At 42.4% G+C, this 14,142-nt stretch overlaps 1 protein-coding gene across 30 annotated transcripts in view; it reads left to right on the forward strand.

Annotated features, from left to right (window-relative positions):
- The window catches only part of Pard3 (par-3 family cell polarity regulator), a 549,750-nt gene that overhangs the window by 291,032 nt on the left and 244,576 nt on the right, over positions 1 to 14,142 (forward strand). For 19 of the 30 annotated variants that reach the window (XM_087595246.1, XM_087595248.1, XM_087595247.1 and 16 more), the window contains 3 exons: positions 184 to 275; positions 2,693 to 2,776; positions 13,545 to 13,670. In XM_087595246.1, coding sequence (XP_087451372.1) covers positions 184 to 275; positions 2,693 to 2,776; positions 13,545 to 13,670 — 302 coding nt within the window. The remainder of the gene's footprint in view (positions 1 to 183; positions 276 to 2,692; positions 2,777 to 13,544; positions 13,671 to 14,142) is intronic. The other 11 variants (XM_087595250.1, XM_087595253.1, XM_087595252.1 and 8 more) reach the window with 1 other exon arrangement.

A 14,142-nucleotide genomic window follows, 5' to 3' on the forward strand; every position in this document is an offset into this window, starting at 1 on the left:
TGTTGACCTCCTGGGACATACCGACTCTTGAGACTCTTCCTCACTTGTTCAGGAAAGCATTTCTCTCTTAACCACCTAAGTGCCCCCAAACCCCGCGTTCCTGGACAAAAGACCTTTTAACGGGATCTTAGTGCTTCTCAGCTTCCTAACCCAGCATGCTTTTCTTTGTCATGCTGCTTCTAGGACGAGGAAGGCACAGAAGAAGACAGCAGCCGAGTGGAGCCGGTTGGACATGCTGATACTGGACTGGAGAATATGCCCAACTTTTCCCTCGAGTAAGTCCCATGGCTCTGCCTCATCTTTATTTTTTATTTATTTATTTATTTTTTTACTGTGTATGTGCGGCATCATTACTGCTGCAGATGTTCTAAAGCATATGGTGTGCAGAATGTTTGTGCTTAGGTAAAAGCTATGCCTGTACTGCTTCATGTTCACCCAGAACATCCTTCATGTGTGATGTCCTGTAAGCAGCGAGGCGTGGACGTTCATATGTGCCCTCCCAGGGTTCCATGCCTTTGCAAAAACTACTAAATTAGAATAACACAGTATTTGATTGAAGATGTCTGTCATGTTAACAGCTCTGTAAACGTTGTAACTGTTTTCGGATTGCTTTACCTGTCTGTATGTTGATCATCTGTTCAAGTTTGGGAAATAAGAAAGATATTTATCCTATTAATAATTAAAGTTAATGATGAAATATTTTAATATTAGAAATTAGTTAGATAACGTATGCACTGGTCACATACACACAAGCACGTGCATGTACACAATCGAGTTGAAGAAACAGGGTCCATGAAGATACTTGATGGCATGATGAATGTCATAGTGTAGAAGTCCAGAACATGATTTTAGCTTTCTGCTACTTCACAGTTTTAGAGCTCGGATATTAGCATACTTACAGCGAAGACTGCTCTCAGTGCCTCCCCCTGGTAGACTGGAGCAGGGAGAACAGTCTTACTGATCTCTTCTGTGACTTTTTGGTCTAAGTGTGGGGTAAAGACAGCACTATTAATGAGCTTAATTCAGTGTTCTCTTATTCTTCCGGATGCTGGGAACATTCACAGTGAGATTGAACAGGCTTTGATACAATGTATTTACAGATACAATCATCAGCATTTCTGATGTTTCTACTTAAGAGGTGTTTGGGGTGCCAGATACAATGTATTTACAGATACAATCACCACCATTTCTAATATTTTTATTTAAGAGGTGTTTGGGGTACCACATTTTTTTTCAAAGAGAGAAAGCAAGCTAAAATAAATCCATTAAAATAATGTTCTTCCTAATTGAGATGCAAATGCTTAAATAGTAGTAGCGATTTAGAAATGTGATTTTTATATAGCAGGAAAATGACATACATAATGTTACTTTAGTAAACATTTTAGCTGTGTGGACAAATATGTCCGTTCCTTTAGAGAAAGGCCTCCCTTTATAGCCTAGGCTGGTCTCAAAGATACAGCCATCTCTTTCTTCAGCTTCCTGAATTCTGAGATTATAGGCATAAACCACCATACCAGACTTTTAATTTAACTAGGATATGTAATTAACCTATATACATGATTCTGCTTTGTTGGCTATCTCTATTGTTAACTGCACTTATTCTCTATATAAGTGAGATATTCATAGTGTATATGCTATCATCAACCACTTATATAAGAAATATATTTCAAAATTTGGCATTTTTTTTTACATAAAAACTACATTGTGATTCCTGTCAGACCCAACAGTAACAACTTACTGTTTTCCAAATTGATTATGATAGATATTTAATTGACATTCTATTTCAAAATATAGATTAATATACATGCAGCTCTCTGAACATGTGTGTAATGTTAAAAAAGTCTGCAAGGGGAGCAAAACCTCTCATGTAGTTTAGAAATGTACCTTCTCCATATTATCATTTTCATTGATCTCGAGGCAGCGCCAACAGTAAAGATCACGGAAGTGGCTTTGGTAATGTCAACTACCAACCACCACATTAAGTTCAGTAGCTCAGAAGCAGCTAGCTTCGTGCTAGTTCGTGGAATGTGTTTCATAGCTTTAAAGATCAGCTGCAAACAGAAGAAGCATTTGGTCTTGGTGGGTCCACTGGACCGAGAGAACACGCTTCATAAACCACCCTCACAGTTCTCTGCAGCTAAGGACATGGAGACTGGATCATCATACTGAGCCGTGAGGTCACTAGCAGTCTCCTCTGGACGGTCAACCTGTAGGAGCAAGCGCTGTGTGGCCTTACTGGGTTACTGGAAGGATGAAGTGACATGCACTGGAGCACGGTGTAAATTGCCATCTGCCCTGCGTGCACCATGCCTGCATTTAGCTAACCTTAGAGTTCACAAGTTAGCTATTGGGGTGGAGAGTGTCCAGTGATGTCAAGGTGCTTGATCTCCAAAGCATGAAGTCATATTGCTCAGAACAGAAAGGACCTTCCATGCCCCTTTTAAAGTAGCCATCTCTGACGACCGCTCTCTCCGTGCCATCAGACTAGCATTCAGGTGGGTGGACTTTGGCGTTGCCTCCATCACCACGCTTGCATTCTCGAGTGTGTACGTGCGCGCCTGTCGCCTGTCCGTCCAAAATTTTTGTTTTGTTCTTTTTTGTTGTTGTGTGTCTGTTTTTGGTTTTGTTGTGTTTCTGTTTGGGTTTGTTGACAGTCCATGTTCATGCTCCCTCATTCATCATTGTCTCACAGTGATATGGTAAAGCTCGTACAAGTCCCCAACGATGGAGGGCCCCTGGGAATCCATGTAGTGCCTTTCAGTGCTCGAGGCGGCAGGTAACGTATCTTGCAGGTTTTTTATTGTCGTAATGTCCACTGTTTTCTGTGTTGACCTCTCACATGCGTAATGGAAGGGTTTTCACCAGGGTCGGCTGCTTGCTTTCGTTATAAATATGTCAGCAGAATACACACAGCCTGACCGGGGAAGTTTCTATGTACAAGAAAGACCCATAGGTTCAGATTATATTAACCAGCTCACCATTTAGCACATCTTGGTACTTGTGGACTCTGTTGCAAAGTGACAACCATGCCTCGATTTACAACCCCCCCACCCCCCGAGAGCTACAGTAATTATCTGAAAAAAGAATCATACGATAAAAATTAGCTGGATATCTTAGGTGGGAATTTGTTTGAAATTTGTACTTATTAGCTCATTTCTGCAATTATGTCAGACACTGATGGGTTTTTAAAAAATTCCTTAGAAAGCTCTGCGAGTTGATTTTAATCTCCAAATGCTCACTGTACCAGATACGGTGCTGTTATTTTCAACCTCAGTACTACAAAGAATGTGATTTGGTAAAGGCTACAAATGTTAAATAAGCAGTCTTGATTCTCCCTGCTGCCCCCAACCATGAAGTAAAGATTATTTGGGGGACTTTAATATATTCAAATAGTGTTGTTTTTCTTTTATATAGTTAATTAACTAATTAATATAATGATTAATTATTATGAATAATTTATTTTTAACTGTTAGAAATTATACTTATATGTTATAGGTTATTAAAGATGTTATAGGTTTATATATAAATTATTGTAAGTAAAATTATATAGTATATATGATTAGTCTTTGTCTTAATGCTTGATGGGTGGGTACCTGGGCCAGGTAGGGTGCTTTCTATTCATGTGTGATATCCCTCTCCTTGTTCAGTTTGTGATGAGCTGGTGAAACATGTTTATGCTTTGTTTTTGAACCCCTTAACCAACTTTTATTGTTCTCACTCTATTCTTTTAATAGTATTTCAGCATTTTTTTTTCCTCCTTGGTAGGAAAAAATTGTCAAGTATCCTTATACCAGTATCAGAGAATGAAGGAGTAGGAGCCTACCCTGTGACTAGGAATGCAAGGCAACAACAGGAAATAAGAATAGGCAAGAAGGGCCATAACTGGTGACCAAAACGCAGACCAGTGGCTGAGAACCTGGAACACACAGTAGGAAACACCCTTGGCACAGGAGACCTGTGACCAAGAACTCAGAGCTGAGAACATTCGTTAGTTACGAAAGCCCAGGACGGTCATTTTGAATTGAGGCTAGAGACTGAGGATCTGAATGCAAAACAGTGAGATCCCAGGCCAGTGACAGAGAGCCAGCCACAATGTGCTAAAACTGTTATCCGGTGTGTTCTAGAAGGCAGAGCATGAAGTAGCATAGAGCCAGACATATGTTATAATTCTAAATCTTTGACCGGTTGTAGTGCTTTCCTACTAGTCATGAGGACTGCAAAGTTCAGATTTATGTTTTCCTTTGGTTAAAAAAAAAAAAAACAACAACATAGATTGTGGATCAACTTGAAGCTGAAAGTTGAGTTTATTAATATTCTTTTGAAATACCATAAATGCAGTACCTTGTAGATCAGTATAAAATTTACCCTGAATTTTGAGTGGGATTTTTATTCATTCCCTTTTTCCTTTTTTCTCTTTTATTTTTATCTTAAACTCTGGGAAGACATTAAAAAAATCTTCAAAGAACTTTCAGTTAAGTAATTATTTTCAAAGGTACCTTGCCTTTATTTCCTTTTAAAGATATTATTTAGGATTATCTCAAACGAAGCTTGAGAAAGTTTAAAATAAAAAAAAAAATCGCTGGGTCATAGCTTCCCGGGGGCCGCTGTGTCTGAAACTGCTTGTGAGCCGTAATTCATCGCAAGCAAGATGACTGCGTACGTGCCAGCATTCTACCAGCATTTGTATTGCGGAAGTGTTACTTTCTGTCTTGCGTTACACATTTCCCACCTCACTGTGAGAAGACATCAGGACAAAATAAACAGATGACAAGCCTAAAGCAAAAGGAGAAAACAGAAATAAACCTGCCAGTAGGATGAGTTCAGAAAAATGTTGCAAAGCCCACCACAGTTGGTGGTTGCCATGGTGTTGAGTTTGGATGCACGGAACCCAATCAAGTAAACAAACAAATTCTTCTGCAGAACTCACAAATCTAGAGCTGAGTCATTTTTTTAATTCCTTCCAGTTTGACTCTTGATGAGGAGAATTACGGAACAAAGACCTGGATCTAGGAACAGCAGACCCATCATTAGTCATTGCTGGTTATCGCCAGCTTTCTGGTGGTGACAGGATAGAAGGGCTTGGTTTTCATTCTACTTGTGTGCAGGCTCTACAGTCTTCTAAATGAACCTGATGCTGCCAGCTCTTTGGGCTTGGGTGGCATTGGGAGAGACGGATGTAGTAGTTCAGGCCCAAGGGTCCCATCTTCAGGAGTGTAGATTCCAGGAATGCTTGAAATTGGTCCTTTCTGTTCCCTCAGACATCCTGAGGGGCCCTCACCTTGCAATGAGAATGGTGAGTGCCGGGAAACAAAGATCAGTGGAACGCCACATTTCGCCATCAGAAACCCTGTGAGACATTCATCACTGTATGATGAGGGTAGCAGGCATCCCAAACGAGATGAACAGACACCATTTTTTTTTCTCCAGGGATTCGCTATAGTCAGATGGTGGGTGATCTGGGAGCTGGTAAAGAAGCGGTGTCTGGATTTGGAAACTGAGTCTGACTGTGGGTGGAGGATGATTTTAAACGTGATGGCAGCTCTGGGATCTCAGGGAGATTAAGCAGTCAAGCTGAAAGTAATATGTGATGTAGCAGGCAAGGGGAAATCACATGTTCTTTAGTGGAAACACGGCAGTACATGCATGTACATTGAAATCTCTGAGAATAGTTTGCATGGAAATTTCACTTGGCCTCCTGGCCTCTCAAATTCAGGGACTTAACTAATTGAATGACTGCCCCAGAATGCTTATTTTTATAGAGATGATATATACGTGTAAACTTTGCTTTCCTATTTAGAGTTTCAGTCTAATTCAGCATGTGAATTATGCATAGAGGATGGACATTCCTAGGCTGCTTCAGACGTCCTATGTAGTGAAGGGAAACAGTAATTTAAAATGCGAGAGAGCTTTGGGTTGGAGAGAGCTTTACAGCTTCTCTGCAGTGACAGCTTCATTTCTGACCTTGCGAGGCCTGCTCTTTAGAACGCTATTTTTTGTGGTGGTTGAGCGTTGGGCCTTCAGCAGCAGCATTAAGGATGGCTCATCTTCCAACTCTACCTTGGATGACTGACTCTAGACGAGACAGAGACATGGTAGAAAAGTCCACAGGGTCACCTTCTCCGGGATGCTGTGTGTCTTAAGTGTCTTTATGGGAACTTAACAAAAGTGGCGAGCGTACCCAGTCTCATTATTTTCAAACACTTTCTCTTTACATCTGTTATCTCCTTTCCCTTCTCACATGACAAACAGCTTTATTAAGTCACAAATGCAAATACCTTCAAGACATTTATAACGAGTAACTATGACATCGTTTGACAGAATTTGGCTATTTTATCGGTTCTTTTTAGTTCTAAGAACTATTCAGAGCTATTAGTTCAAAATCCTTGGTGAAATGAAACTGCGGACCAACGGTGATGGCAGACGTGGGGAGGATCTTAAACTCATGTCCAACCTGGGCTTTGTGATGGGAACCTGTCACACAAAATTAAAAATAAAAGAATAGTAATGGTAACCCTGACCATGGGATTATTTGACAGATTTTCAGAGACTTTCCAATGATATAGAAATAGGATTATAGTATAAATCCATACAAAACAAGATACAAAATCATTGACCAAACTTACGAAATTGTCATATTTTTATGTCCTTTGATGGACTTGAGAAATGTGTATTAAAAGGTACCATCCACACGCTATAGGGATTCAAAAGACGTGAGACCACTGAATGTCGGTGGCCATGCAAGGCCCCTGAAAGTTCTATATGCTTGACCCATTCCTTGAAGGAATCAAGGGATTTGTCCTGGAGATGTTGTTTTGGAAAGGTAGTGATTCCTAGAGGGCATTCCGTAGGTGCTCACACAAGAGTGAACAACTGGTTGGGAGACGGAGAGTCAGTCATCTGAACCGCGGTGTGTCAGAAGATGCTACTGCAAAGCCTGACGTGGGCTCCACAGTCTATCTTTGTAATACATCTTCCGACTCCTTCCCAGTGAACCCAAGTGTGTGTAACACACACCCATAGCATCCATAGTATAGAATAGCCTGGTTTCGGGGTCTTTTTTCATTCATTACTTCATGCTACCCTTTTATTTTGAGGGGGAGGGGTTTGAGACAGGCTTTCTCTGTGTAGCCTTGGCTGTCCTGGAACTTGCTCTGTAGACCAGGTTGTCCTCAAACTCACAAGAGGCCAGACAAAACTCTGCTTCCTGATTGCTGGGACTAGACATGTGCCACCACCAACTAAATTTTCTTATGCAACTTATAGGCAGTTATTGGGTAATTTTATTTAAGGAGTCTTTTGGGGGGTATTATAATTTTATGTTATTTTGAAATATAAGGCCTTGAAGTGGTTTCTAAAGGTGGAATCTATTGGTTCTACTGCTAGAGTTAAAGAAATCACGGATCAAATATACACCACAAAAGTGGCTGTTTGTGCTGTGGTGTGAAAGCATTTGTTAATAAAATAGAACCAGGAGCCGGAAAGGTGGCTCAGCAAGGAAAGTTGTCGACTGCCAACCTGAAAACCTGTGTTCATGTGAGCTGGAGCCCACATGTTGGAAAAAGAGACCTGGCTCCACGGGGTTGCCCTCTGACCCCCACAACGCCATGCACATATATGTAAACCCACATAGAAACAAAATGTCACAGCAATTTCTCTTCTGGATAACTTCCTGGAGAGATGGCTCGGTGCTTAAGAGCACCTGCCCCTCTTGCAGAGTCAAGCATTCTGTTCTCTGCACCCATGACAGCCGGTCCACAACTCCACCTCTAGGGAACCTGACATCCTCATGCTGGCAGAGTGTGGCTCATGGCCTGAATGGGCCTACAGTTGACCATATGTTATACATAAATTGCTTCTGTTGCTGCTTCCTGCTTCTTTTACAAACCTATGTTTTCTTATTTACTCACTGTATAATAGGGAAGCCTCTCTTTTTGCTCTGTGAATTATTTCTAACAAATACACACTCCTGCTTCTTAGAAATTTTGGGGAAGGGGGTAAAAAGTAAATCAAATATATTTGCTTATCATCTGATTGGCAAAATGTACTTCCAAAATTCTCCTTCATGTCTGATATTTAATCAGAATACTTAGGAAAGATTCCAATCTATGTGGGTGTGACTGGGGTCCTGGTAAGATAGGGTTTTGGCATGGAGGGGGAAGTCTGTGGGCGTTGGAGTGTTCTAGCTTCCTGCTGCTGGCTTCCATTGGCAGGTAGCCTACTTATTAATTACTTCTTGCTTTTTACGTACACATCTGTGCTGGTTTGACTGAGAATGACCCTAGAGGCTCATATGTTTGAATACTTGATCCCCAGCTGTCAAAACTGCTTGGTAAGGATCAGGAAATGTGACTTTATCTGAAGATACGTGTTGCTTCAAAACACACTATTCATTCTCTCTCTCTCTCTCTCTCTCTCTCTCTCTCTCTCTCTCTCTCTCTCTCTCTCTCCCCCTCCCTCCCCCCCCCCCCGCCTTGTGTTTGTGTCTTAAGGTGTAAGCTCTCAGTTACTAGAATAGCATCATGCCTGCATGCCTACTAGCATGTTATTTATGGTCACAGACTCAAATAAACTCTGTCTTCTATAAGTTGCCTTGGCTGTGGTGTCTCATCCCAGCAGTAGGACAGTGACTAAGGCATTGTCCATCATTTGATTTTTCTCAGTAACTGCATTTATTCCATATTTCTTTTCAAACATTCAGTGAAATATTTAACTGACTTTTGGACACATATACTGAATAATTTCCTCAAATCTAAACTATTCCTCTGGACAAGGGAGTAGAAAGTTGGGTAAATGCTTACCCTGCAAACAGGAGGGCCTGAGTTGAATCCTCAGGCCTCATGCAAAAAACAAGCCAGGTGTGGTGAGGTAAGCTTGCAGTCCCAGTGTTGTGGAAGCGGGGGCAGGATCCTAGGACTTCACTGACCATCTGAACCAACTTTGCAAGTTCTAAGCCAGTAAGAGGGCTTGCCTCAAAATGATGGACATTGCCTGAAGAATCTATACATACACATATATGTATACATACATATATACACATATGAATAACAGGCATGTAACTTTAGAAAGTTACATACTAACCCATTTAAATATCCCAGCGAAGTCTGAGCTTGGCTCTTCCTTCTGCTAAGGTTTACATAGCTATGTTTATGCTATCTATGCCCCCTTCACTGTTCCTTTTCCTCTGTAGAGCATCCAAAGCAAATGTTCGATTTACGTCCTCAATATGTGCCTCCTGTTTTTGTATTCAATCTCCCAGTCTATTACTGATTGGCTTGTCCACATACTGTCTATCTGTCTGTTACTGGACTGAGGGCTTATTAGGAGCTTGCCCAGATATCTGGGTTGAATATGACTCTGTCCTTTTTACAGTTTTAGAAAAATTGTGGTTTTTTTTTAAAGCAGCAGAATAATGTTTAATTTCTTCTTTAATTTGAAGAAACTCCCCATCTCTATTTACGTTTTGTCCACTTTACCCAACCATTACACCTACCTATTTATTTTGTTTGTGGCTGTGCTGGACATCCCTCCTAGGCCATCAGACTTGCTGGCAAGCTCTCTTCCGGAGTCTTTGTAAGAATCCTTTTTTAATTAAAACCTTTTCTTTGTAAACGTCTCCGCACGTGATATGTATTACATAAGAACACTTTTATACTTGTACGTTTAACAAGTTCTCCATTCTTCGAGGATTGTTATTTTAACTAAAATGCCTATAAACTTTAAGCGTTCCTTCTGTGGCTGCAGTTCTGAGTCATGTATAATTCCCACGTGTACCCCTTGGGTAACTGACAGCGTCTTTTTGCCAGGACCCCCCCATTCATACCCTTACTGTCATGCTTGTGTTGCATCAGGATTTGGTAAGATAAACCATAATCATTCCCCCATTGAACTGGATGCTCTGGGAGTGGAGATTATCAAAGCAGAACTTAAAACTTCCTCAGCCAATTTAAATGTCAATAAAACATTTGTTACTTATTTTCGGTTTTATCATTGGTTATAATTTATACTTAGAATTAAAATGTTAACATGTGCAACTGAGTTTGTTTGAATTAAGTGTATAATTAGGCTAATGAACCTTGTAAAAATGTAGTGGTGAATCCTTAATATAATCTGAGCAGTTAAATTTCTAATTATGCAACCAAAATCACACACAGAGATGCAGCCCCCGGCAGCTTGCTCTCTGTGCTGCTGCCTCCTCCTGTTCCCGAGAGAGACTGATCAGCAACGGTGCAAGAAGGGCTTAAGGAAAGACGGATATGTAGTTGAGATTTGTCCTCGGTGGACACAATATTTTCTTACTGCTCGCCCTTCCCTCTCTCCCTTCCTTCCTTCTTTCTCTACCCAATTCCTCCTCCTTCTCCCCTTCCTTACCCTGAGAAGGAAAAAAAAAAGCATTGTTGTGAACAGTAGGAGAAGAGTAGGTTTGAGAAATATGTTAGCCTAACGAGAAAAGAAAATCTCATTCGTTGGAAAGCCTGCGACTGATTTAAGATCTGCCTGAAGTTCACACGGCAGGGAGAGCACAGGCGTGTTTCCACCTGACCCTGCAGTGCAGTCATTTCTTCATAAACCTCTCCAGCCTCACTCATAAAGCACTGGGTCTCTCCTCAACCACGTGACTTGGTGCAGCCAGCATGGGTAGCTCTGATTCTTGAACCACCCCTAAGAGCTGGCCCTTCTTTTCTCCCATAGCTCCTGATGGGTTGCTGTTGCCCCTTCGAATCTCTGGCAGTTGCTCCCAAGAAGGAAAGCATACCCTGAACCATGACAGCCCATAGCCCTGAGACCCATAATGCTCTAATAAAGCAACATGATCTATCTATCTATCTATCTATCTATCTATCTATCTATCTATCTATCCATCCATCCATCCATCCATCCATCCATCTATCTATCTATCTATCTATCTATCTATCTATCTATTGCTTTGGAATAAACTCTGGATGATGAGTTTAGTTTACGAGACATATTCCTAGCCAGGTGGTGGATGACACACACCATTGATGCCAACACTCAGGAGGCAGAGGCAGATGGATCTCTGAGTTTGAGGCTAGCCTGGGCTAAACAGTAAAACTCTGTCACAGAAAAACAGACAAAACACAGAGAGAGATAACCAGAGACATAGACAGAGACAGAGAGACTGACCAACCTAGGGTGTGCTGCTTTTCTGAGAGAGCTGGTGGTCAGTAGCGTACAGATGGGTCTCGTCAGTCACCCAACTGCTTCCGGGTCATTGAGAGTGCCCGGCCCTTCAGCTTCCTGTGGATTGGTCAGAGCGCCTTTCCGTTCTTCCGAGACCGTAGGCCTTTTCTCAGAAGGTGGATTTTGGATCTTTCACCGCGTTCCTTTCCTGCTCATTTTCATTCCACGGAGCCAATGAGAGGCATTTGCAGATTGTAGCACTTGACCTTTCCATCAGTTCATTCTCTGGAGATAATGATCCTAGCATTGTGGAGAAGCCAATTCAATCGTCTTAGTCCAGGCGGTTCCTGACTCCCTGGCACCACGTGTCACTCTATCTCCCAGGGTGTAGCCTCCTGCCCGTTATCCAGCATTACTGTTATCTGGAGTGGCCGCTGAAGCTCCGGTCGCCATACTGCCTATGTCCCGCCTTTCTCTTCTGTCAGTCATTTGTTTATGATTCGTAACACCCCCACCACCTTCAGCAGGGTTTCTCTAAGTAACAGGTCCTGAAACTCGCTTTATAGATCAGGCTGGTGTAGAACTCTCAAGTGCTGGGATTAAAGGCATATGCCACCATGCCCAGTAACTTGCAATATTTTATCATACATTAGCATTACTAATGCAGTTGGCCACACAGAAGGACAATTTAGAAAGACACTCTTCAGTGACGTTTCATGATCAACTCTGCAGTTTTTTTCTTCAGATCATTGTCTTGGAATGACCGTCTAGAAAAGCTCTCGAGCCCTCTTTCACAAGTTGCATGCTTAGCCGGGTGAGGTCTGGCATGGTCCTTCAAACTCTGCTTATAGAATTTAGCTGCTTCTCTGGTACAAAGTACTAAAGTCTTCCCCATTCCTTCTAGAATCAACATGGTCAGGTTCTTCTTGACCGCTGCCCTCTCTCTGGTACCAACTTTCGAGTTACTTTTCCATTGCTGTGATAAATAGGATCAGAAGTGACTCATGCTCAAAAGTTTATTTTGACTTCATTATTTTAAGAGTTTATTTTATGGACTAACTAAGAACCCATCATGGTGGGAGGCATGGCTGGAGGCTGCTGGAGCGAGAGGCTGAGAGATGGCACTTACAGCTGCAAAGACGAGGCAGAGCGATGAACTGGAAGTGGGGCAAAGCTGTAAGCCCTCAAAGCCTGCCCCTCAGTGCTCTTCCTCCAGCTAGGTTGCACCTCCTATGGGTTTTACAACACTCCACAAATGCACTAACAACTGGGGACCATGCATTCAGCTACCTGAGCCGGTAGGGGCATTTTCATTCAAGCCCCCACACGAATATTAATAATTTTGACTTTTTACTTTGTCTCCTTGTCCACGAAGTTCATTTTGCGTTCTTTCTTAAAGTGTGAATACCAATGCAGATGAGAGAAATGCTAAATGGTGTTCCTTGAACCGCTTTCCTGCTTTGGTTTTTTTTTCCCCCTTTGATTAAGAGTGTGATGGCAGCAGATCACTTAGTTAAGGAAGAGACTCACCAAGTTTTGAAATTCCAATTTTTAGACCTATTGCTCAATGCGTAAAGGGAAAAGTCTCTCTGTCTCTCTGTCTCTGTCTTTCTCTCTGTGTGTGTGTGTCTCTGTCTCTGTCTGTCTCTCTTTCTTTCTCTCTCTCTCTCTCTTTCTCTCTCTTTCTGTGTGTGTGTGTCTTTCTGTCTCCCTCTCTCTTTCTCTCTCTGTCTCTCTGTTTCTGTCTCTGTCTCTGTCTTCCTCTCTGTCTTCCTCTCTCTCTCTCTCTCTCTCTCTCTTTCTCTCTCTCTTTCTGTGTGTGTCTTTCTGTCTCCCTCTCTCTTTCTCTCTGTCTCTCTGTCTTCCTCTGTCTTCCCCCCTCTCTCTCTGTGTGTGTGTGTCTCTCTGTCTCTCTCTCTCTGTGTCTCTCTCTATCTCTCTCTTTCTGTCGCTCTCTCCTTCTCTCTCTCTCTCTCTGACCCTCTAAAGACTTTGCTGTTATCCTTCAAACCCTGAGCAGCGAGGGTTTGTGCTGTGCTCCTCCCGACCTGTGCTGTGAAACACAGGGGTTGATTCCAGCAGCATGTCATCTGAACGGAAGCAGCATCCCGCCAAAGCCGTTCATTAGACCATACCCATTCAGACTGTGATGCCTAAGCAGCTGGAAACAGAGTTATTACACACTTAGTCTCAGAAGGATGATACTGACAAGTCAGAAAAAGATTTCCGGTGATTATCGAAAGGGTCAATTTGTACACATCATTGAGACTCCTGTGGTTTCTCCCAGTGTTACTTGAGAGCTCTAGTCCGTCCCCTTTTAAGGGAGTTGGTGAACGTGCACACTAGAGCTAAAGCATGCAGAGGGAATGTTCCCCTTGTAACTGCTCACGTTCTTGATGTTCCAGAACACTGGGGTTGTTAGTGAAGCGGTTGGAGAAAGGTGGGAAGGCTGAACAAGAAAACCTTTTCCACGAGAATGACTGCATTGTGAGGATTAACGATGGAGATCTTCGAAACAGAAGATTTGAGCAGTAAGTGCACCCCCCCCCGTGATGATGGCCGTCCCCTCCCCCACCCCACCCCCGTGATGATGGCCGTCCTCTCCCCCAGTGGTGATGGAGTTCCTTCAGCTGAGGTACTCTGACGCATTACTGAGTACTGCGAGTACTGCACCATAGGAGATCGTTTAATGCAGATATCTAGTTCTCTATCCAGAATCAAACCAAACTTCATGTAACCACACCCACCGATCTATATCTAGAGCGCCCTGTAACCATGGGAGCGCCTCCTCCCCCGATTGTTATGAGTTCAATGTTACACTGCTTTCAGGAAGTCCAGCCGTGTCCTTCATGGCTTAAATAAGGAGAAAGGCTTCCCTGAGTCATAATACTGTGTCTTCCTTGAGCATTCTTTATCCTGACTGAAGCTCTTATCCAAATGAAAATAACGATTAAACATTTTAGAATTGGTAGGTGTGGCTAGCACTCTTGCTTGGTTGACAGA

Source organism: Rattus norvegicus, chromosome 19 (assembly GCF_021556685.1).
Source record: "Rattus norvegicus strain SHRSP/BbbUtx chromosome 19, alternate assembly SHRSP_T2T, whole genome shotgun sequence".
Classification (NCBI taxonomy): domain Eukaryota; kingdom Metazoa; phylum Chordata; class Mammalia; order Rodentia; family Muridae; genus Rattus; species Rattus norvegicus.